This window comes from Rissa tridactyla, chromosome 5 (assembly GCF_028500815.1).
Source record: "Rissa tridactyla isolate bRisTri1 chromosome 5, bRisTri1.patW.cur.20221130, whole genome shotgun sequence".
Classification (NCBI taxonomy): Eukaryota; Metazoa; Chordata; class Aves; order Charadriiformes; family Laridae; genus Rissa; species Rissa tridactyla.
In genome coordinates this window covers 78,130,635-78,153,085 of record NC_071470.1, presented here as the reverse complement: position 1 = coordinate 78,153,085, position 22,451 = coordinate 78,130,635, and the positions used below count along the sequence as shown (strand labels likewise).

The window sequence follows — 22,451 nt, the reverse complement described above, 5'->3', positions numbered from 1 at the left end:
GACCCTGGTCTCAAGCCCCGAAAGCGGGGGCCGCTCGCTCGCCCCCCTCCCCCCGGCCCCATCCAGGACAGGAGGGCGGGGAGAAGAGGGAGAAAAAGGAGAAAAAACTCGTGGGTTGAGTTAAAGGCAGTTTAATAGCACAGTAACGGCAGAGAACATCATCATAACAACAATAATAAAGTAATAAAACAATAGCATCGGTACAAGGACACACACTATGACAATGCAATAACAACACGCACAATAACAATAAAATACTAATAACAACAATAACATGGGGCCAAGGACCCACACAAGGAAGCGACACAGCCCAGGCGGCTCTCAGCCCCCGGGGGCCGGTTGCCCGGCCCGTCCCCGCCCCGGCAGCCCCCGTTCCCATCCCCTCCCCGGTCGGACCGTTCCTCTGCCCGGCCGGGCCCCCCCGCTGGAAAAGCCCCGGCGGACGCGACCCCCCTGGCCCCGCAGCCGGCGCGTTCCCGTCCCGCTGCCGGGAGAAGGGAGCTCCGTCCCGCCGGGCCCCGGGCCGCGCCGCTCGGGAGCCCCGCCCCGCCCCGCCGGTCCCGGTCCCCCCGGCCGGACTCGGGCCGTGCCGGAGCCGCCGCAGTCGCTGTCCCGGGCGGGAAGGCGGGACTCGCTGCCAGCTCCGAGCCCCAGCCCCGGTTCCCGAGCGCCGCGGGGGGGAAGCTGGAGCGGGACCGGGCCGGGGGGCGGCGGCGGCTCCGTCGCGGCGGGCGCCATTGCCCGGCGTGGGGGCGTGGGGTGTCCGGGCCCCAGCCTCGCCCCGCCCACTCCTCTTATGGGCATCGCCCCGCCCACTGGGGCCGCCCCGGGTCCCACCGCCCGCCCGCTCCGCGCTGCCCGCTCCGCCCCGGCCCGTGGCCATCGGTCAGACGCCATCGCTCGCCACCGCCGCCCCCGTTGGCCGCGGGCCGTGACGACAGCCCGGGCATGCGGCGGCGGGGAGCGGGGTCGGGGGCGGTTCTGCCCGGGGAGAAGCGGCGGCGGAGGCTCGGGGACACCCGAGGGGGGAAAATCAGGGGAACTCGAGCCACTGAGCGAGTTTTCAGGTCCCAAAACCGCGGGACTTTGGTCTCCCTTTTTTAAGCCCCGAAAACCCCGACTCGGTGGGGTTTACGTGCCCGGGTCTCACCGCACCGCTCGGCTCCTGTCCCCGAGACCCGGCTGAGCCCGGCCTGGCGCTGTGACCCGCACCCCAAACCCCGGGGGTGCCTCTTCCCCCCGCGGCCCCCGAGCTCGGGCTCCATCTCACCAGCCCGGGGCCCCCTCCTGAGCCCCGAACCGCCCCCCCGGGGCCCCGCTCGTTCCCGCTGCTCACCTGGGGCAGGCGGCCGCCCGCTGAGGTACCGGCGGGAGGCAAGATGGCGGCCGGACTCCCCGCGCATGCGCCGCGCGGCCCCGTCCCTCGGGGAGGGGCGGAGTCTCGGCGGGGGCGTGGTCAAAGCGGGGGCGCGGCAGGAGGGGGCGTGGCCTGACCCCGCTCCCGCCGCTGACTCCGCCGCTTTTTCTTTTTGCCCGACTTCACCCCAAAAAAGAACCAAAAAAAGGAAGGTTCTGCGGGCGCTCGGCTCCTGCCCGTGCCCGTGCCTCCCCGCCTCTCTGCGCTTGGGCGTTTGGGCGCTGTGGTGACCCCTCTGGCCGCGAAGCGGGGGAGAAATCGCCCAAACGCTCTGAACCGTGCCTGAAATAAAATAAATAAGATAAAATAAAATAAAAGATAGAATAAAATAAAAAGAAAAGAAAAGAAGGGAAAAGAAAAGAAGGGAAAAAAAGAAAAGAAAAGGAGGGAAAAAACAACGAGTGAAAAGAAAACGAGGGAAAAGAAAGGAAAAGAAAAGAAGAGAAAAGAAGAGAAAAGAAAACAGAAAAGAAGGGAAAAGGAAAGGAAAGGAAAAGAAGGGAAAAGGAAAGGAAAGGAAAGGAAAGGAAAGGAAAGGAAAGGAAAGGAAAGGAAAGGAAAGGAAAGGAAGGAAAAAGAAAAGAAAAGAGAAAGCAAAAGAAAAGAAAAGAGAAAGCAAAAGAAAAGAAAAAAGAAAGCAAAAGAAAAGAAAAAGAACTTGAGCCTCTGGCAGTCCAATACGCTCTTTAAACGTGAGCTGATGGGGTCGGGGGGGCTGGGCAGGGGTGGTTTTTTGCCTGCTATGGTTTTTCCAGCTGGGATGGAGACACTGGGGCTGTGACACCAGCCTCCCCTTCCTTGGGCCACTCGCCTCCTCCGCAGGTTTCAGGGAATTTTCAACCTCAGAGACACTTCGATTTCATTTAAACTATTTCTTTCTAGCAAAAGCAAAGCAGAAGCCAGCAGTTCCTCAGCCAGCGCCGTGTCCCAGCTCTCCTGGCCAGCTTCGCCCTCACCCGCTTCAAGATACCTCAAGCTTTGAGAGCTCGGGAGCTGCAGCCATGAAGAGCAGAGAGCGACGGGGCAGCGGAGGGGATCTGGAAGCCCCCGGGATGCAGCGGGGTCAGGCCAGCAACTCCTCCATGATCCCACGTCCAACAGCGATGCTGATGGATCCACGTCCAATGGCGATGCTGATGGATCCATGTCCAATGATGATGCTGCTGGAATCACGTCCAATGGCGATGTTGATGGATCAACATCCAACAGCGATGCTGATGGATCCACGTCCTACAGCGATGCTGATGCATCCATGGCCAACAGCGACACTGATGGATCAACATCCAACAGCGATGCCCAGGGATCCACCTCCAACGGCGATGCTGCTGGAATCCCGTCCAATGGCGATGCTGATGGATCAACATCCAACAGCGCTGCGGATGGATCCATGTCCAATGGCAATGCCGCTGCGCCCTTCCATGAGCCCGCGGCGGAAGAGAGAGCCCACTGGGATCCACCACGAGTACCCCAGACACCCAGCCGTCCTGCCCCGCTCTGCTGCTCCCCGCACACACCCGGTGACAGGGACGGTAGAGGAGGAGCCCGGCCACCAGCAGCCTTCCCCCAAACCGCCCTGAGGGACCGTGCCACCACCCTCCGCAGCTGGGCACGGACAGAGATGGGCACCACAAAGCGGAAGGCAGAAAGAGCATGATGTTTGCCAGCATCGCCGTATTTATTTTCCACTCCAAAGCAAGCCACACGGATTCTGACACGCTCTCCAGGCAACCGCCTGACGTTAAGGCATTTTTTTTTAAGACATCTAAAAAGGTTTCCCCAGCTGCAGCTGCCGTCCCTGGGGCGGCCAGCGCCCACCGCCTCAGCGCAGCGTCACCAGCTCTTCGGCAGAAGTGGGGTGAATGGCCACGGTGTTGTCCAGGTCGGCCTTGGTGGCCCCCATTTTGATGGCCACGGCGAAGCCCTGCAGCATTTCGTCGCAGCCCAGCCCTTGCATGTGCAATCCCACCACCTTTGGGGAAGAAGCGAGAGGCCGGATGGGACCCAGGAGCGGAGAAATCCAGGCTGAAATCCAGGCTTGGTGCCGGGGCAGCTGGATCCCACCCCAAGACCTGGCCTGAGCAGGGGACAAGGGGACAGCCAGCCCCCTGCGGCGCCCGGCTGTCCCCCCCGCTCCCCTCCACGCACCTTCTCCTCCTTGCCAGCGCACACCAGCTTCATGACACACTTCACCTTCCTCTGGGTGACGGCGTGGTACAAGGGGGTGAAGGACGTGCTGTAGATCTTCACGTTCTCCTTGCCGTGCGTGGCCACGGCCTCCTCTGCAGCAGAAGACACGGCACGTAGGTCAAGGGGACACGCCGTATCCCCGAGGCATTTATAAAGAGGGAGTCAAAGCACATTTTGCAAGGCTTCAGACCGCTTGCTGGAGCTCAGATGGTCTCCTCGAGCATCAAACCAGCAGCTCGGAGCCACAACGTGCCCATCCTCTCCGCCCCCCACCCCGTGTCCGTCCCCACCTTCCGTGAGGCCCACGGTGCCGATGGGCGGGTGGCTGAAGACGACGGTGGGGATGTCCCGGTAGTCCAGCCGGGACTCCTGCTTCTCCTCGAAGAGCCTGTGGGCCAGCTTTCTGCCGGCCGCGATGGCCACTGCAGGGAGGGACGGGGAGCCTGAGCTGCGGCGCGGGGCAGCGCTGAGGGGCTGGGGAGGGGGACACGACCGCGGTACCTGGGGTGAGGAGGGCTCTCCCGCAGACGTCCCCGACGGCGTAGATCCCTTTCCTGGTGGTGTTCTGGTACTCATCCACCACCACATGGCCCTTGGCGTCCACCTGCACACCCTGCCGTGGGAAATGGCGGACACCTCGGAACATGGCTCAGGTGGGATGGGACAAGCGATGCCCATGGGGGACCTGTGCCGGTGGCCACCATGTTCGCAGATGGGGGGGTGGCATGGTGGGAACACCATCCTATGGCAGGCTCCAGAGACCCGCAGGATCCCTGGAGACCCATGGGATTCCTGGAGACCTGTGGGAACTCCAGAGAACTGTGGGAACCCCAGAGATCTGTGAGACTACCAGAGACCCGTGGGACCCCTGGAGACCCATGGGACCCCCCAGAGACCTGTAGGAATGCCAGAGACCCATGGGACTCCTGGGACCCCCCCGGAGACCCGTAGAAACTCTGGAGACCTGTGGGACCCCTGGAGACCTACGGCACCCCCAGAGATCTGTGGGATCCCCAGAGACCTCTGGGACCCCTGGAGACCCATGGGACCCATAGGAACTCTGGAGACCTGTTGCATCGCCAGAGACCCAGAGACCCGTGGGACCCCCCCGGAGACCCATAGGAACTCTGGAGACCTGTTGCATCCCCGGAGACCCATAGGAACTCTGGAGACCCATGGGACTCCTGGAGACCCCCGGAGCCCCCGGAGACCTGTAGGAACTCTGGAGACCCGTGGGATCCCCGGAGACCCGTGGGCATCCTTGCAGCAGCGCGGAAGGGCCGTGCTGCCACCTCACCACTTGGTCCAGGCACAGGTCCTCGGTGTTGGGCTCCCGCCCCACGGCCCAGAGCAGGCAGTCCACGTCCCGGATCACTCCCTCCGTCGGCTTGCGGCCGGGCACCGCGGAGGTCACCGTCACATCCAGCAGCCCGCAAGGGGACTTGGTGACCGTCTTCACCTGCGGGGAACAACAAGAGCTACCGAGGGGAGAAGGTGCCAATGGCTTTTGCCTTGCAACAGGCGATGGTGGCCACGCCGCAGGACCAGGGACACTGCCAAAGCCGTGGCCCGGCGAGCGGCGCCCAAAAATGCCAGCTTTCCCTCATCCCTGCTTCTCCAGAAGGGATGGGACAAGCCGTGGGGCTGCTCTGCTTGTACCTCCGTGTGCTTCCAGACCTCCACCCCGGTGTTCTCCAGCTCCTGGGTGCAGTTCGAGCTGATCATGGAGTCGAAGGTCCTCAGGACCTGGGCAGGGACCCGCCAGCCCCATGAGATGAGGGTCCACAGGCGAAGGCACCGCCTGGCAGCCCCCTGCGCCGGCATTTCCCTACGCCTGTGCCCCATGCGGGCCCAGAGAGGTTTGGGGCGCTTCTTCCGGTCCATGATAAAGTTCTCCTCTCTGTTTTTCCTTCAATATTTTTTTTTTCCTTTCCTTTTTATTCAAGTCACGACTTGCAATCAAGCTCAAGGAAAGGGGTGCGGCGGCACGCGGGGCCGCAGAAATGCCGGGCGCGTAGGCTGGCGCTGCCGGAACGCCGCCTGGCAGCACGCCCACGCTCTTCCCACCCCATCCGTGTGTCCCCCCCACAACCTCACCCCATCCACGTCCCCCCCGGCTCCTGACACCCATCAGCCTTGCGCCACCATCCTCCGCATCCCCATGGCCGCCCGCCCGCGCTGACTCCGACCCTCCTTTACAAGCTCCTGGGAGCCGGTGACCAGAACCTCCCCCCCCCGCCGGTGGGCTGGGATGCGTTTTTGGGGACACACACACACGACACACTAACCTTGTCCTGGCGGATCAGCAGGGCTGACTTGGAGCCCAGGGTGGAGAGGATCCCCGCAATCTCCACCGCGATGTAGCCGGCACCCACGATAACGCTGCGCCTGCGGAGAAGCGACGATGCCGCGCGGAGTCGTGCCGAGCCACCGGCGGCGACGGCTTTGGGTGGGATGGGACGGGACGGGATGGGATGGGGGCGATGATCCCCATTTTACCTGGGCAGCTCCTCCAGGTCGAAGAATCCGTCGCTGGTTATCCCCAGGCTGGCACCTGCGAAGCAAAGCCCCTTTCGCACCCTTCGCTGTTCCCCCTTTTCCACCTCCCGCCCCCATCAGCTTGGGGCTTTGGCGGCCATTCTCTCTTCCCCGGGCAGCCCCGGAGAATTCCGCCAGGCTCACCGGGAATTTCGCTGTCGGCAGGGACAGCCGGGCGCCCGCCCGTGGCTATAAGGATGTGCGGAGCCGTGTACTTCTTCCCGTCCACTTCCACGGTGGGCTGGGGATCGGCGGTGAACTTGCCGTAGCCCCGAATGATGTCGATGTGAGCCTGAGGGGAGTAATTAGGGCAATTAAGAGCGGCAGCTAACAGAGCCAGGGCTCCCGCCATTAAAGAGGACGCCCGTAAAGGCTGGAAAAGCGGCCCAAAATCCAGTAGAGTGCGTTTTCCCCGCGGGATAAACGCATCCTCACCTTCTTTAAGTTGTTTTCGTAGATGTCGTTCAGGCGCCTCACGTAAGCGTCGCGCTTCTCTTTAATTGTTCTGGAACAGAGCCGGGGGCGGGGGGAGGCTTAACGGCCCGGAACTACGGAGCTCAGCAAAAACCCACTCCATCCCTTCGGCACGTGGCAGGGAACCCTTGGGGGTGGACAATCCCCCCCCCGTCCCCGCTCCCTGGGAGATGCTGGTCTCCAACCGGCCCTTCCCGGACACCTACCTCCAGTTGAACTTGACGCCGGGGGTTTCGAAGCCGTAGTCGGCGTGGTCGTGGATGAACTCCGCGTGGACCGCCGCGTTCCACATCACCTGACACACACACACACACCCCCCACCCCGGCACAAAACCCCCCCGTCGGCTTGGGAAAAGCTGGTTTGATTTTTGGAAGGGGGGTGGGGAGGGGAACCCTTTCCCAATGCCACGCTTTCCTGATGCCTCATCCCGGAGCGCTTGGCGGTGGTGTCTGGATGGCTCAATCCGCTCCCAAACCCTCCTCCCTCCCTGCAATTCCGCACCCTCCCACCTAACCCCCCCCCCCCGCCCCTCCCCGGACCCGACCCACGCCGGCGGGGGAACCCCCCCTTACCTTCTTTGGCACGCACCCGACATTGACCTGGGGGGAAATAAGAGCAAGACTCGGCGTTAAAGGCTTATTTTTGAGGCCGGTACTGAATCCCATCTCTCTGCCCGGGAAAATAAAAGCGGGATTACAGGTTTCCGGCAAAAGAGGGCTGTAACCGCCTTTGGTGCCTCAAGGTCTTGTGGTTTGCCCGTTTTCTCTTCACTTCCTTGACGGAGAACACGGAAGGTGCATGCTCTTCAAATACAACCTTTTTTCTTGTTGTTTTGGTTTGGTTTTTTTTTTTTTCCCATGGATAATTTAAGGGAGGAGGGTGTTTGCCATCCCTTTCCTGCACTCCTGGTCCCAGTACGGCCACTCTTTCGGGGAAAACGCACTTGAAGCATAAAACTAGAGCCTGTCCCTTATCCCCTTTTTTGAGGAATGCGTTTGTTTTTTTCCTTGTCACCGGCTGGCCGTGCCCCGCCGGCTCCGCAACCGAGCCCGCGGTCGTACCTCGCTTGCCCACCGTCCCTTTATCGGCCCGAAAACAGCCAAAACCCAACCAACGCCCTCCCAGGGGAGAGGGGAACCGGGACCCGTTCCCAGCTCCCTGCACGACGCTCCGCAGCCGGGATGGCGGCTCCTGCCCCTCCGACTTCCCGCAGGACTGGGGCCGGGCACGGGAGGAAGCGGGATCAGTCCAGAGGGAACCGGGATGAGTCCCGGGGGGGTGCCAGGACCAGCCAGGGGGAACAGGGACAAGCCCTAGGGCGACCAGGACCATCCAGGGGGAACAGGGACAAGCCCGGGGGCCACCGGGACCAGCGCCAGGGGGACAGGGACCAGCCAGGGCGAAGCGGGACAAGCCCCGGCGCCACCGGGACCAGCCAGGGGGAAGCGGGACGAGCCCTGCGGGGACCCAACTCGCCGTCCCCGTTTCGCCCCCCCCCCCCCCCCCCCCCGCCCGGTTCCCCCCGCGGGGACTCACGCAGGTGCCTCCGAAGCGACGCGGTTCCACCAAAGCGACGCGGGCCCCCAGCTCGGCCGCCCGCCGGGCCCCCGCCAGCCCCCCGGACCCTCCGCCCAGCACCAGCAGCTCGTAGGCGGCCGCCGCCATCTCCCCCGGCTCGGTACGGCCCCGCCAGCTCCGCTCCGCCCCCTCCATGGTCCCGGTCCGTCCCTCCCCCCGTGTCCCCGCCCCGCCTTCCCCGGGTCCCTCGTCCACCCCCGTGTCCCCGATCCGCCCCGTCCCCCCCCACCCCACCCCGCGTTCAGCATCCCACCACGATTTGGGGCTGACAATGGCAAGTTTATTGTTTCAGGTACAGTCAGGAGGATTGCAAGCATTTTCCAGGACAAATATACAGAGGGGAGGGGGAATAACAAAAAAAAAAAAACAAAACAAAACAAAACAAAAAAAAAAGAAAAAGACAAACAACCCGGGAAAAAAAAAAAAAAGAAAAAAAAAAAAAAAGAAGGCAGGATCGACACAGAACGGGAATCCAGCTAAAAAGGGGAACGCTTTTATCCGTGTTATGACAACGTACTCCCAAGCAGGAATCGCTTCCTTTCTCCAGTTAAGTCGATGGGTCTTTTCAATAAAATAAAAAGAGGGGTTGGGGGGGGGGAGGAGTTAGTGTGCATTTCCCTCGAAAATAAACTCTAATTCATGCCAGTTAAACACTAGAACTAAAAATTTACAAAGAAGCGTCTCGAAGGAGGTGGAAAGTGTTATTAGGAGTTACCCCTTCCTCTCTGAACAGTCCAGAAGAAAAAACAATGACTACAAATACAGCAGGCAAACGGCTGGACTGACGGGTACGGGATGCCGATAGTGTCGTAAGGAATTCAGTCTCGAGTTGTGCTGAACGCTCTTCGTCCTCTGTATGGCACGTTTTGGTCCATGATGGGGGGGGGGGGATTTTAAGTTGAGACGAACCCCGATTTCTTACAGAAACGTGTAAATATCTGTTGCTCTTTAAAACGCCAGGTGTACTTCCCTCTGCGGAGGTTAGGAGAGGTTTATAGGAAGTAGTCTGGGGTACGACGGGTAACATGAGGCTCTCCACGACGCGGCGCTGGGTCAAACTGGAGGCTGCAGGAAAATAACAAAACAAAACAAAAAAAAAAACAGGGATCGTTTTCCCTCTCCATGAGGTGTTTTCCAATGCCACAGTAAACACTAGGCTTGCTCCCTCCTGCTGCTAGTGCTTTACTCACCCCGGCTGCTTCCACGTAAAACATCCCCAGTCCCAAAACAAGCGTCCGGAGGGAGATAAAACTCATCAGCTGGTGGAAAATGCTGCTTACAGGCTGAACACAACCCAGCCGTCAGCACTTCAGCAGCCCATCGCTGCCGCCACGCCAGCTCAGCTGAACGCAAAGCTCAGTCTCTCTCACCCAACCTTTACAAAGCCCAGAACTACCAAAAATAAAAATAAATACATAAAAAAAAAAAAATCAACCTGTCTTTACTCCCTCCATCAAGCTTGGGCAGTAGTAGAGGGATTAAGGAAATGCAGAAGCTCCAACTCTCCGGAGAGTCGGGAAGAGGAGCTAATGCAGTACCCAAGGGAAGCTTTTAAGAGCTTAACTCGCTACTTATTTTTAGATATTCTTGCAGGTAGAGCGCACAGCGTTAATTCCAGAGTGGTCTGAGCTGGCTTGTCACGGAAGAATCCCTTTGGAAAGGATCAGAAAGAGAGAACAGCCCGAGCCAGGTTACTCACAAGGAATATTTTAAAGTGTCATCTAGTTCCATGATAGCAGCCTGGTTCCCACACCGGTAACAGTAATTGGGCGCGCTGAAAATGGTAACCACATTTCGGTCGTGGCACCAGTTATAACCCTGCCGGAAAAAGAGAAAAAAGGTCCCTGTTAAAACCCCAAACCTCAGCCCGTCTAAAATTCCTCTGGAGGCCTGAAACGATACAAGGCATTTGTGGAACTGTAGACTTCTCGTAAGTATTTCCAGCTGACTTAGTTTCGTTTTAAAAGGACTTTTAAAGAGTAGAAGTAAGAACAAGCAGGAGTTACTAAGCAAAACCAGCTCCAACCTCTCTACAGAGAGATCGGCCGTTCGTCACTCGTGTGTTTATCCATTTTGTATATAAATTATGGTCTGCGCCACCAAGAAACCTCGAGATTTTTTAGGTACGCCTTCAGCTTTCAACCACCCCAAAGGAGAAGTTGCCGGCTGGACGCGAGCGACTTCGGACACACGGCACTACTTACGGGATCTACTTCAACTAGATTTTAAAAATACATCCGCTCCATTGACCCACCTGGCATTTTTCCAGCAAGACATACAAGAATAGCCCCCCAACAGCCAAAATTACGGCTTAATCCCCGTCACATCTGACTGCCGAGTATTACAGGACAGTCTGTTGAACGCAGCATCAGGTTAAGTAGAGCAGCCAGCGCATAAGGAGATTATTACTTCCACAAATGGGGTGTGACAGCGTCCCTTCGGCAATTTACTCGGAGAGGGGGCGGAAAAAAGGGCAGAACATCCCCTTATTTACAATCGCAGGTCAACGCACATCATTTTATGTTGCTTGTTGTTTTCACACGGTTGAAGTCCTCCTTTGGTATTTAACTTACGCAAACCCATCAGCGTAAGGTCTCACAGAGGAGACAGGAATTGGCATCTATGTTGTGTTCGCCCCATCTAGCAGAATGCTTGCCCTACCTCCATGACGAGTTGGTGAGCACGGGAGACCAGTGTGAGACCATTGGCATGGTTAAATGTTTCGGAAATATCTTGCCCAAACGTGTAGCCAGCACCACGTGGAGAGATACCCCAGCCGCCACGATCATCCGGATCCGACCACAACAGATCACACATAGGACCCTTGAAAAAGATTAAGTGTTCTTCATTAGACCAGTGCCAAGGTCGCTATAAAAAGACACTTCTAAAATTTATTTACAGTGAAAAGACTGCCAGCGTGTCCTTCTCTGCTTTATTTAACACACGTAGTAGCGGCTAGTTACTCACTCTATCAGTCAGCATCCTTCCCAAAGAAAGGAACGCACACACGGCTGACCGAGAAAGGAGTTCATGTAACCAGAAAACTCTTCCCACCTCCCTCTTCCACACCCGCCATTTACCCTTTCACTTCAGCTAATCAGAGACACAAAGACACGGAGAGCAGATCCGCATTCTTCCTCCCGACTCTCCCAGTATAATCAAATAGGCCACGTGAGAAGGTATGCACGTCCGAGGAGACACAATGGGTTCACCGGTGCCAGCCGAGTCGCAATAAATTAAAGAAAGGGAAACGACCCGTAGGAGGCTATGAACTGACCGTTCCAGAGACTGATGTGCTGCCTTCAGCAGCCCTTCTGGCAAGGTATTAATCATTTAATTTCCTCTCCTAAACAGTCTATTGTCGCACTTGATATATTCAAAAATATCCTGGTGTACATCGTCTAACGCTCCCAAGTGAAGCTCAGCAGCTTTTCCCGCTGGGCTCCTAAGGGGCACTAAAGACATTCCAGTATTTATCCAAGCCTGCTGCTGTTTCCTACCCACCGATCTGAGCTCTGCGGTAGGGATCACGCTGACTACCTGTGGAGGTCCTCAGGACAGCCAGATTTCAGCACACAGACAGGCGGCACAGGGCCGGGAAAACCCCAGAGCAACAATATAATCGTTACACCTAACTACAGGTAGACGCCCCACCGGGTACCCCCCCCCCCCAATTCCGGGAGTAATTTTCACGGCTTATTCCAGGTTTTTGGAAGGCTTGGGCAGACCTCGCTGCATTGTTCTTGCTGTTATACCAAAGACGCTGCAGGACAAACAGTTCATTTTTATCAGGGAACGCTCAAGTCCATTTGTTAGCCCCAACCAGCCCAACACAGAAGGGCCAACTGCTGCCCTGGGAGTTCGGGAGGTGGTTTCCTCAGTCCTGATCTCAGGCCCCCAGAAAGTGAGGAACGAGGTGAAACACCACAGAAGAAAGGACTGAGAAGAAAGGCCTGGCTGAGGAGGAAGGACGGTGACACAACGTGGCTTCACGTGGTGGGTGGCTGCTCACAAGCAAGTCTGCAATGAGGACGAAGGTATTAAACACCTTCCCCTGCCAAATACTAGTCTTTGACTCAGCCTCAAAAAATCCCGTGAATCTGTGGAAAAACAGCTGTGAAAAGCCCACAGCGCTCCCTTTGTAGATTGCTGTAATCAAAGCCATATTGACTTGTGGGTGTTTTGCCCAAGTGTATGTTCATCTGCTCTAGCTCTCAGAAAGGCAATAATCTGCTGTGTAACCGCGTGTCTGTCCCGCCGTTTACATGGATTTCCACCTGAGGCTATATTTGCGTTTTCCACCAACAGATATCTAAGTTTATGATGCATTTCCTTTCCCTTTACCTCGTGTGGAACTTCCTGCAGGCGGTCCAGGGCCCTGATATGATCCAGTGTATCTATGGATGGAGAGAGGCCACCGTGGAGACAGAATATCTGTTTGGGAAAAGAGGAAAAAAAAAAAAAAAAAAAAAAAAAAAGAGAGCAATCCATTCAGTGCATGTTGTTATGGGAAAACTGTTCTCAGAAATAGCAGAGTTTAACTGTGTTATCATTCTTTTACAACTACAGCCGACTCACCCTCACAGCAGAGAAACCAAATTTAATTCCGGCAGGAGGAAACAGAACTAAAAGGCTTCATCTGGCGTACAGAGATCAGAGCAACAAAGACACCGTGCCTTCTGTTTTAAGAACATCTTGTCTCACAGCCACAACAACTCGCATCTGATGGGTCACGAGGGGATGCCCAGTTGTTGAGCAGTCATTTAAAACGAACCATACATGCAATACCCTGCCATTATTTTGGGAGCAGAATCAAAAGCCTTCCCACACCATCAACTCGCCTTAACACCTCATTAAATTCTTCCTCAAACACCAAATAAGTACAGGGACTTGAAAAAATTCAGATCACAAGTTAAGGGAGCTTCTTTGAGACTGCTCATGTAGAGGAGGTCAGACAGTCCAATCTGCATAACTCTATGAAATGAAGCGTTTTGCTTATTTTCGGCTTACCTGGCCATCTACTAGAGCTGTAAGTGGAAGATAATCAAACAGATCTGTGAAATACTTCCAGACGTTGGCGTTGCCATACTTTCGCAGACATTCGTCATAAAAGCCATACACTTGTGTAATTTGTCTGCTTTCGTGATTGCCCCTCAGTATTGTAATGCGTTCTGGGTAACGCACCTATCGACAAAGAAAACTCTTCTGTAACACAAGAAGTGTACCATCAACACGGAAACAAATAGTAACAGAGTATTTCAAACAGCAATCAAGCATTCAGCTGTGTTATAGAACAGCAAGTGTCCATTAACGCAATTCAATTTATATCCACTTAGCTCAAGCCAACGGCGGCGTCAACAGGAGGAGCAATTCTTTCAAAACTCCCCAAAAGCCCGGTTTTGCCCAAAGCTGCCGGAGAAAAGCTGTCAAACCATACCTTCAAGGCTACTAGAAGAGTCACCGTTTCCACCGAGTAATAGCCTCTGTCCACGTAGTCTCCCATGAACAGGTAATTTGTGTCCGGCGATTTCCCACCAATTCTAAAGAGTTCCATAAGGTCGTGGAATTGACCGTGGACATCTCCACAGACGGTGACGGGGCAACGTACCTCTTGCACATTTGACTCTTTCGTAAGAATTTCTTTAGCCTAGCAAGAAAAACACATTTAAGGCAAAAAGGTAGGAAGCTCCTCCATAAGCAAATGAAGATGTTATTCCACTGCCTTCGCACCGGAAACACAATCTCACTCCAGCAGCTCAAGCTGAATAATAAAAAAACCATTTTGTTGGGTGAGCAAAGAAAAAGTGCATTTTACAAATCCCTGTGCACAAAGGCAAGCAGGTTTGCCAGTGTGAAGCCAGGTCATTATGATATTATTGTACCACACGCATCAACAAACAAATTCAAAGAAGCAACTGAACAAGTTAATTCCCAGCCTCTCCTGAAATGAAGCTGCGTGAACTTCAAGACTCACACCGGATATACAGCTTCCGTCACTGCCGGGGTTCACCCACGAATCCTGTGCTTCTTCCAAATATTTCTCAAGTGCAGACAAGGCAAAGCACTATTCCAGTAAGCTTCGTTAGCATTGTGGGCAGACATTACCTTCTTGAGCACAACCGATTTATTTAACATACAGATTTCTCCATCAGCGTCTTCGACACAGCTCGGGTCTGTTTGTCTCAGCTACGTGAACTACAGCAGCACTCAGCACGCCAATCCGACTGCCAAAGTCAAGTGTTATTCAGTTTCACAATACCTAGATGCTTTCACCTCAAGAACCACAGCTGTCCCCTCAGTACCGCAGGCCATCCCGTGTCCTGTCAGCAAGAGTTCAGCGCAAAACTCGTATGAACAGAGGTTAAGCAAGATCCTTGCTGTCTGCTCTAAGGGCAGAAATACCAGAGGAGATAGCGCATGCCACTCAGAGGGTTTTTTGAACAACTTGATTTGCAAAAAGCACGCGTAAAGCTAGATATTATTTGATACTTACACTAGTAGGAAAACCACAGCCTCCTAGACTTCTGCTAGAAGTCATCTAACTTGCAATGAAGCACCTACGCACAAACTCCCTCCTGCCACATTTTAGTCTGACTACCATCTCAGTTGCTCAAAGGATTGCTCTCAATCCCACGCAGCCATGTGGAACCACTCGCGTCGCCACCTGCGCTGGCAAACACAGCGGCAGGCTGGAGCAATCCTTCTGCCAGCACCGAGAGCCACTCCTCACCGCCTTCCTCCTCTGGGATCCCTCAGGCTTCCCCTCGTCGCCGCACACCCATGAAACTCAAGTGTTCTCTTACGGCAGCGGTGTGTGCCATGGAAACAGCACTACGAACAGCGTGTTTGTTCCGTATGGACAAAGACAGCTCATCATGTCATCTCTGAGCAGAGATGGTGTTAAGAAAGGCCGCACATGACAAAGTGTCTCATCTGGCAGAAACGCTGGGCAACCACCACGACACCAGATGAGCTGAGCCGTGTTACTCTGCCAAACGATAATCAACGTGCGCGCCAGCGCCAGGAGTTGACGGGGCTGCCCCAGCTCTCCAGAGGTACTGCGCTTTCAGATCGCATTGCGGTGAGTACGAGATGACTGGAGACGTATGTCAGGAGAGCGAACCTTCTCCGCACATTCCCAGAACACGTGGGAATGAACAAATCCGTTTCTCTTGCAGAGGGGCAGATTTCTCCTTCTGGCTTAACCTATCGAGGGAAACAAGTATTCCTAAGCTTCACTTTACTAACCTGGCACAGAACATCACTGCATATGCAAGAGGCGCTCCTCTCGCCCAGGGCACTTTTTGCCTGCCAGATTTCCAATCCTCTTCCAAGCACAACAGTTTAACAACTTCTACAGGCAGGTCACATACAACTGGAAAAGCAAAGTCAGAGTCAATTTAAACATACGGAGCCACAACCAGCTTCCCTGGCAGTACCCAGCTGGCAACAAGATGACCACAGATGGAGGGATGGCATCCCTGGATTTAGTCATCTCTTCCTCTGCTAATTACAGACACGTAATGTAGCCTATCTGCACTACCTTATTATCGTTATCAAATATCGTGGGTTCTTTGCTGCCTCCAGCTCAGCAACTGATGCAGATCAGCGCTCCAGGCACAGAGAACACCCACATATAGGCTCGCTGCGAGCTGGACAGAAGGGATGAAAAATCACCAGTGCTGAACAGTCACCAGCAGGCGATGATCTGGCTATTCATCGCCAAGTCCCTTAGCTCAGGGTGATGGAGCTCCCACCAGGAAGAAGCTGCTTACCAAGGATACCCTCAGCAGGCTCCCCGAGGAGGCCTGTGTTCACATTCAAACATTAGTTGCCTCGCCTCTTTTAGGGCAAGCATGTAGTTGGAAAAAACAACTAAAACCCAAGCAGCCAAGGGCTTGGACAGCATCCAGCATGCCCCTTGCACGGCATGTAACCCGAGGGATGTGACCCTGATCCTCAAAGACAAGTCCTGCACATGGACTCGATGACGTGGGGTCAACCTTACAGTTCTAAAACGACTCGAAACTGCTGAACATGTTGCATCTCTGAGTGCAACAGCAGTAGTCAAATGTGGTTCAAGTATCTTTAAAAAGCACCTATCGCACCTTTTGAGAGCTTCTACTCTCTGGGAGAGTCAAATATAAAACACCGTCTCAAAAACAGCTGCACAGTGTGTTCTGACTTGCACAAAGATGGGGTTTCATGTAAGCTGAAGCTAATTTAACCACAAAAGGTGCGAGGTATTTTCTGCCTTTTCCTATCACACATACTGCTCCCTTCCCAAATGCATAAAAAGAAATACACTTACTTCAAGCCTCCGTGGAGAAGATGCAGGACACCGTACAGATACCAGACATACTTAGCAGTGTCTCGACCACATCATCACTCTCCACCTCTCTGATCTGCCCAGAAACCCCATGCAGCCGTCCTGAGAACATGTACAGGTAAAGCAGCACAGGCAACAGGGTAGAGCTCCTATTGCACATTAGGAGGGCAAACATACGTTAAACACGTCCTAGGAAGTTAGGCCAGCCCAAGTCCTGAAATTTTGGTACTAGAAGAGTCTAGAAGTTTCCCCGCATGAATAAGGAGGAGGTTGAAGCTGAAGAGCAGCAGCTTCTTAAGCTGCCTACCAGCTGTTACTGTCTAGCCCATTTTAGCTTACTACGTAGACAAACACACAAGCACGTGAATAGATCAAGGCTGTCGTTTTAATGCTGCAGAGCTGGTTCAAAGCAGGCTTGGGAGCTGAGCTTGGCTGGCCACAGAGATTTGCCCTGACGTGACCTTCTAATGCAGAACAAGACCTTTAACATCTTAAGCATCGTTAAAAACACCCCAGAAAAGCGGCAACTAACCAGTGCACGCTGCTTGCGTGTTTCACTGTGCAGAGCTAACACTGAAGTCAAGTGACATAAAATAACAAATCGACTATTACAAAAGCAGCATATAAAACTCTGATGCAAGTAAACTGCCTTGCATTATCATCACTCACTCACTTAAGAAGGGTGTTAACTATGACTTAAAGACATATTTTAGCTACCTTTGTTTTAGAAAACAGTGACTAATGTTATCAGCTTGCTAAGCATGTGTCCCAATGTTTTGGATGAAAACCATATCCAGGTCAGTAGAAAAGAAGCAGCGTTTAGGTATTTTTATTAAATAAACCTCCATTAAGCACAATAGTTACCACGTCTGTGCTCAATATTACTTTGAAGAGGTAGACTATTTGTTGGCTCTGAGCTTGCCCGTCATCTCAACTCCCCCCTCTTTCCCAGTTTTAGATTCTGTAGATCACCTTTGTAGACTGGAACACAAGCTTGTCTGCTGTCCAGTCCTCTACCCACGTGGAGGGAGGCTGGAGAATGCACGTCCCAATAATTTACTGTGTTGTCCTTGCACGAGGAAACTGAACAGTCTCAGGGCTTGCACACGACGCATTAATGTGCTGCTCCAAAACCTGAGATGCTACACCAGCTTTGAGACTGCCACCGGGATCACCAGGAGACTAATCCCTCTGTGAGAGCCTTAACAATCAAATCCACATCAACTACTACGCTGTTCAGATTTGCCTGCGATAATTGTGTAGGCCGATTCCATGGGTGAGGGGATTACGATCCAACCGGGAGGCAGATTTTCAGCGCTGTAGTTTCTCTAGAGAAAACCGAAGACCCCAAGCACCTGCTTTCCATACAGGATCCTTTGAGAGCACAGAAAATCAGCTCCTCCTGGAAGATTCATTTACTGCACCACGAGCTCAGTTTGACCTGTAGAGGCTCTTACTTCAGTAATCAGAGAAGCCAGCCATGAAGTTTCTGATAAAAATTCAACTGAATCGTCATTCCACCAGCTGTGACAGACCAGACTACTATGTCAACCAGCGTGCTGAGGATATTAAAATCTCAAGGAGCTTGGCCTGAACAAGAACCAGCTGGATTGTGCCCAAATGAGGTGGAAGCCCAAGGGATGGAGCTGTCCTGCCCTGCAACAGCAAAGCAGCAGAGGACACCCTGGAGCCTCAAGAGTGACAGGGACTGTCAAGGTGCACACGTGCTCCTAAAGGTACGTGGGCCAGCGTACCCTGGGCTAAGTGTCATTGCTGAAGAGATGAAATATTCCTGGCCACAACTCAACACAACACTCGGAATTTTATGGTTTGAACAGCATCCAGGATGCTACTTGGCTCCATCACTCATACTAATTTCTCCAATTAGTGCAGAAGAGCTTGCTAACTCATTCTCCTAAAATTATTCTTAGGTGAAATGATCTCCGAGGGCAGAAGCATCACAGGTACATGCCAGTAACAGCAATACTCCCTACAGCATCAGCTGGCTCCTGCTGCTTGGTTTGAAGAATCAATTTATAATTACCATTCAATAACCGTACAAGAAATCTAAGCCTTCATTAGCGATTAGCATCCTTCTCCTCCCACCGCTTCACAACACAAAGCTCTCAAGCTGCTCACAGCAATGAGACCGTAACCCTTCTTACACATCCAAAGAACAAGGACAGAAAAAGGAAGCTACAAAGAGAGAGACGGTTATAGATGGTTGCTTGCCTGTGTTTAATTTACGAGACAGACTTTTACTTGCCTTCTTTCATATCCCATTTCATTACCTTGATCAAAACCTCTTTTCCTTGGGACAAGCAGGACGGCTCTCAACTGCCTCACCTGCACCAGAATTCATTTGCTGGTGATTCATTCATTGAACTTTAAAACATAAATATTCAGAGATCTCTGTGTCCAAACCTGGGAGGGCTTCCTATTAAATTAATACAACTTCCTTTTAGCCTGACTTTAGCTGTAGGAAATACAGGTTACGACCTGTGCAAGTTCAAAGGCAGTTCGATATAGCCAGCACTACGCGAGTTAACAATTTGAAAGCTAGCACCGGCACAGAAAGGTGACATGGCACCTCCGATGCAGTGCAGCCATAATCCAAGGCAGAACTCTATATTTCACTGCCTATTTATTGACAGTGGAAAAAAAGTCTTAACAACCTTCTGCCATAAAGAGAGTCTAAGACCATGACGTTAAGAGAAGTTGTATGAGATGCAAGACATCCAACGCACATTTCCCCAACACGCTGGAACATTTCTTGTGTCTACAAGCTCCAGCAGCAATCACAATTGTTTGTCCTTCTATTATCCTTTAAATGTCTGCATGATTTTAGCTAGATTTCATTTTAAAGACCAGCAGAACGGGAAACAAGTGTTTTCATGTTGTCTTGAGATGACATCTTGATTTCAACTGCATGAAGAATACAAGACTGGTTAGCTGCCAAAATGATGTTGTAACTGGGCAGGTGAAGACAGAATGTGATTTTTACAGGTGCAAATTTCAAGAACTTTCAGAGCGCAGAATAATTTGGCATACCCGCATTAAGCCTAGCTATGTCCAGCCTTTCCCTCATTACTGTCCATTATGCCAGCGATTAAAAACAAGAACAATCCACACAGGCAAGTCTGGGATTTGTTTCTTTGGGGTTTCCCCCCCTCTTCGTTTCCATAGAATGGTTTAGGTTGGAAGGGACCCTGAAGACCACCTTGTTCCAACCCCCTTGCCACGGGCAGGGACACCTCCCACAAGATCAGGTTGCTCAAAGCCCCGTCCAGCCTGGCCTTGAACACCTCCAGGGATGGGGCAGCCACAGCTTCTCTCGAAAAATACAAAAATTTTTATTTAAACCATTTTTTTTTTCTTTTTTTTGTTTTTTTTAACTACTCAACTCTTCCACAAATCTAAACCTGAGGCAAGAGGTACTATTGTGCTTGGCCTCTTAGAAATTAGTCACAGAAAAGGGAGTGCTAACAAGTGCAACACGGTTCGTAAGGGTTTCACCAAATGTTATCTCAAGGAAACAAACTAAACCAGCTTTCTGGCAGGGCTGCTTCACACCAAAAGCAAGCCTGCACACTCTGAAGTTTTTGTAAGCTCCTTTCCACCACCAGCTGGGTGATACAACCACTCCCTGAAAACTTAAGAATAAGCCAAGTAAGAGCATTGCAGAGTATTTACTTCACACACAAGTCACTTCGATCTGTTACCAGCACCCTAGAAGAATGAGGTGCTGTGACAAATGACATTTGTTTCATGCCGTGCACCACAGGTTGAGGGCTCCTACCCGTCATCTGGATGACAAACACCCGTTCCATGTCCAGCTGCAACGCAGCGAGCTGAGCTGCTGCTATCCCTGTTTACTGTGCAAGCCCTGATGGACAGCCACAATCTGCCGGCTTTGTCCTCCAGCTTCTCAAAACACAGCAGCCACAGCTCCTTAACTAACAACACATCCAGAGAAGAAGGGGAATAGTTTTCTGTAACAGCTTGCTGGTTAGAACTGCAGTTCCCAACCAGCAATGCTTGGAGCAGGGCACAGATCATGCTAATAAATTATTTCAGGCTTATTAGCTGGGCCTCTCGCAGGAGACAGCATAGCCACAAGGTGCTCTTACTCACTCTTCAAGATATATCTACTCTTCAAGCCACTGCTGTTGCTCCTTGCTGCAGCACCAGCCCTCATCACCACACTCCCTTGGAACTGATGGAGCGCTGGAGAAAGAGTCATAAAACTAATGGAGGACAGGCCCTGCATGGGATACAAAAAACGGTAAGAGGGAAAGAAAACAGAGGCTGGGTGGGGGTTAGCTAGATGTCAGGCCCACTGATGAAGGCATTTGCCAGGAAGCCAGATCCTGGAGTCCTACATAGTCTCTGCCTGTGGCATCCAAACAAACCGCTCCTACCTTTCTGATGAGCATCCCTGGCACGTTACAAGGTCGCAGCACAGATCCTCTCTACTGTTCAGATTTTATCACTGCAGTAGTCTACCGAGGATCCCACAGAAGGAAAGAGCTGCATCTTCCAAAGTTGGCGCTGAGATGTTTAGTCACAGGCCAAAATGTGTTGCCATGAACAGGCATCGAAAAACATGTGTCGCTTCTGAGAGAACTGAGTGAGACGCACAGGTAATAACGTGACAATGCCAAGTTCACCATAAGGGTGAACACTGAACTAACTGCTCTACCCTCTGTGCCTGAAAATTATCGGTCTATCCAAGAAAGGAAGCTGAGAGCTTCTCTAGACCATCCAATGCACAGCAACGGTCTCTGATGGTCACTGCGGTTAAGAAGCAAACAGAAAAAAAAATAATCTTTGACACTGCGTTCGTTACCACTTCAATCCCTAACTGTCACATGTTGCCAAGTTCAAAGAAAATCCTAACTTAGTCCTAGATTGCACTACTGAGGGAGCGTTCACACAGGGGTATTTAATTTCTCAGACAAAACCCAACACAAGTCTAAAGATCTGTCTCATGATAAAACAAAATAGAGGCTCTTGACAGTCTACGCTAAACGAGTCCAAAGAGGAATTTGCCAAAGGACTCTCCAAACCGCAGTCCAAAATAGCAGACCGTGTCCTTTATCCAACCATTTCTCCTTCTATTTTAGTCCCTCTCAGCAGGCTGTAAGCCTCTGTTTAGGTCGGCATTATGGCTTATTTCTTATCCCCTTCTGCTTTCCTAGATCGCACATCAGATGTCAGAAGACTCCCTCGTTGGTTTGGGGCTGACTTTTTCGCATGTGGCTACTACGAATTATGAGAAGCCCGAAGAGATTCCTCCCCGCGCGCAGCACCCCCGCGACGCAGACGAGCCCAAAGCCAAAATGTAAAAAGCACGTTATTGAGGGCAGTTAGGTGTGGAATAAAATCCTATAACCGCGGCGGTTTTAACACCAGAAGTCTACTGTATTGCACACGAGAGGATCTCGGATCTACCCCAGGCAGCGTCGCGGCCTCGCAGCGAGCCAAGCAAACACGTTTCCCCCTCGCAGAATCCCCCCCCCCCGCTGCCATTTTCGGCCCGCTCTGCCCGCAGCCCACCCTCAGCACCGCCAACCCCCAACCACGAGCCAAACCCCGGCGATTCACCCACTACCGCCACCGGACAAGAGGGGCGACCCCCCGGGGCCCCGCACTCACCTTCTCGCAGAGGCTGCGGACCTGGCTCTCGCTGAGCTGCCGGCACTCGTTCAGCTGCTCGATCCACTGATCCAGCTCCTTGGCGAAACCTTTCTCCTCCATGGCGGCCGGGCAGGGCCGGGCCGGGCTGGGCTGGGCTGGGCCCCCGCCGCGCTCGGGGCCCGCGAGGCCCGGGGCCCGCCTGAAGGCCGAGCGGCGCAACAACTGGGAGGCGAGGCCTGCTCCGCTCCGCGTAATGGCGGCCCCCCCCCCTTCCCTCCCTCAGCCTC

At 53.3% G+C, this 22,451-nt stretch overlaps 2 protein-coding genes across 8 annotated transcripts; both read right to left on the bottom strand.

Annotated features, from left to right (window-relative positions):
* Positions 1–3,071: 3,071 nt before the first annotated feature.
* Positions 3,072–8,283, bottom strand: GSR (glutathione-disulfide reductase). Of its 2 annotated transcripts, XM_054203680.1 has the most exons (13): positions 8,154–8,283; positions 7,190–7,216; positions 6,823–6,911; positions 6,578–6,647; positions 6,287–6,434; positions 6,104–6,158; positions 5,893–5,992; positions 5,264–5,350; positions 4,902–5,063; positions 4,106–4,217; positions 3,895–4,026; positions 3,563–3,696; positions 3,072–3,386 (listed from the first exon to the last, which is right to left on the bottom strand). In XM_054203680.1, the coding sequence occupies exons 1-13, from the start codon at positions 8,280–8,282 to the stop codon at positions 3,237–3,239; spliced, it is 1,395 nt and encodes a 464-aa protein (XP_054059655.1). In that variant the 5' UTR covers position 8,283; the 3' UTR covers positions 3,072–3,236. The 2 variants fall into 2 exon arrangements, with proteins under 2 accessions (XP_054059655.1, XP_054059656.1); XM_054203681.1 differs by lacking the exon at positions 5,264–5,350.
* Positions 8,284–9,035: 752 nt separating this feature from the next.
* Positions 9,036–22,444, bottom strand: PPP2CB (protein phosphatase 2 catalytic subunit beta). 6 transcript variants are annotated; one of them, XR_008466576.1, is made up of 8 exons: positions 22,183–22,444; positions 13,633–13,842; positions 13,206–13,379; positions 12,540–12,629; positions 10,857–11,018; positions 9,895–10,013; positions 9,386–9,587; positions 9,136–9,260 (listed from the first exon to the last, which is right to left on the bottom strand). XR_008466576.1 is itself a non-coding variant. In XM_054202719.1 (7 exons), the coding sequence occupies exons 1-7, from the start codon at positions 22,282–22,284 to the stop codon at positions 9,188–9,190; spliced, it is 930 nt and encodes a 309-aa protein (XP_054058694.1). In that variant the 5' UTR covers positions 22,285–22,442; the 3' UTR covers positions 9,036–9,187. The 6 variants fall into 6 exon arrangements, 1 of the variants encoding a protein (XP_054058694.1); XR_008466579.1 differs by lacking the exon at positions 22,183–22,444 and adding an exon at positions 20,946–21,132; XR_008466577.1 differs by lacking the exon at positions 22,183–22,444 and adding an exon at positions 14,689–15,389.
* Positions 22,445–22,451: the final 7 nt, after the last annotated feature.

What these genes read in the sequence shown, in the direction of transcription:
- GSR (XM_054203680.1), bottom strand. Translation starts at nt 8,282, where the DNA reads ATGGCGGCGGCCGCCTACGAGCTGCTGGTGCTGGGCGGAGGGTCCGGG. An exon ending in TCGGGTGCGTGCCAAAGAAG is followed by an intron (nt 6,912 to 7,189) that starts GTAAGGGGGGGT and finishes TGTGTGTGTCAG; the next exon opens with GTGATGTGGAACGCGGCGGT. An exon ending in GAGAGCCCTCCTCACCCCAG is followed by an intron (nt 4,027 to 4,105) that starts GTACCGCGGTCG and finishes CCCTCCCTGCAG; the next exon opens with TGGCCATCGCGGCCGGCAGA.
- PPP2CB (XM_054202719.1), bottom strand. Translation starts at nt 22,284, where the DNA reads ATGGAGGAGAAAGGTTTCGCCAAGGAGCTGGATCAGTGGATCGAGCAG. An exon ending in TGCAGGAAGTTCCACACGAG is followed by an intron (nt 11,019 to 12,539) that starts GTAAAGGGAAAG and finishes ATCTTTTTCAAG; the next exon opens with GGTCCTATGTGTGATCTGTT. An exon ending in CTCACCAACTCGTCATGGAG is followed by an intron (nt 10,014 to 10,856) that starts GTAGGGCAAGCA and finishes TTTTTCCGGCAG; the next exon opens with GGTTATAACTGGTGCCACGA.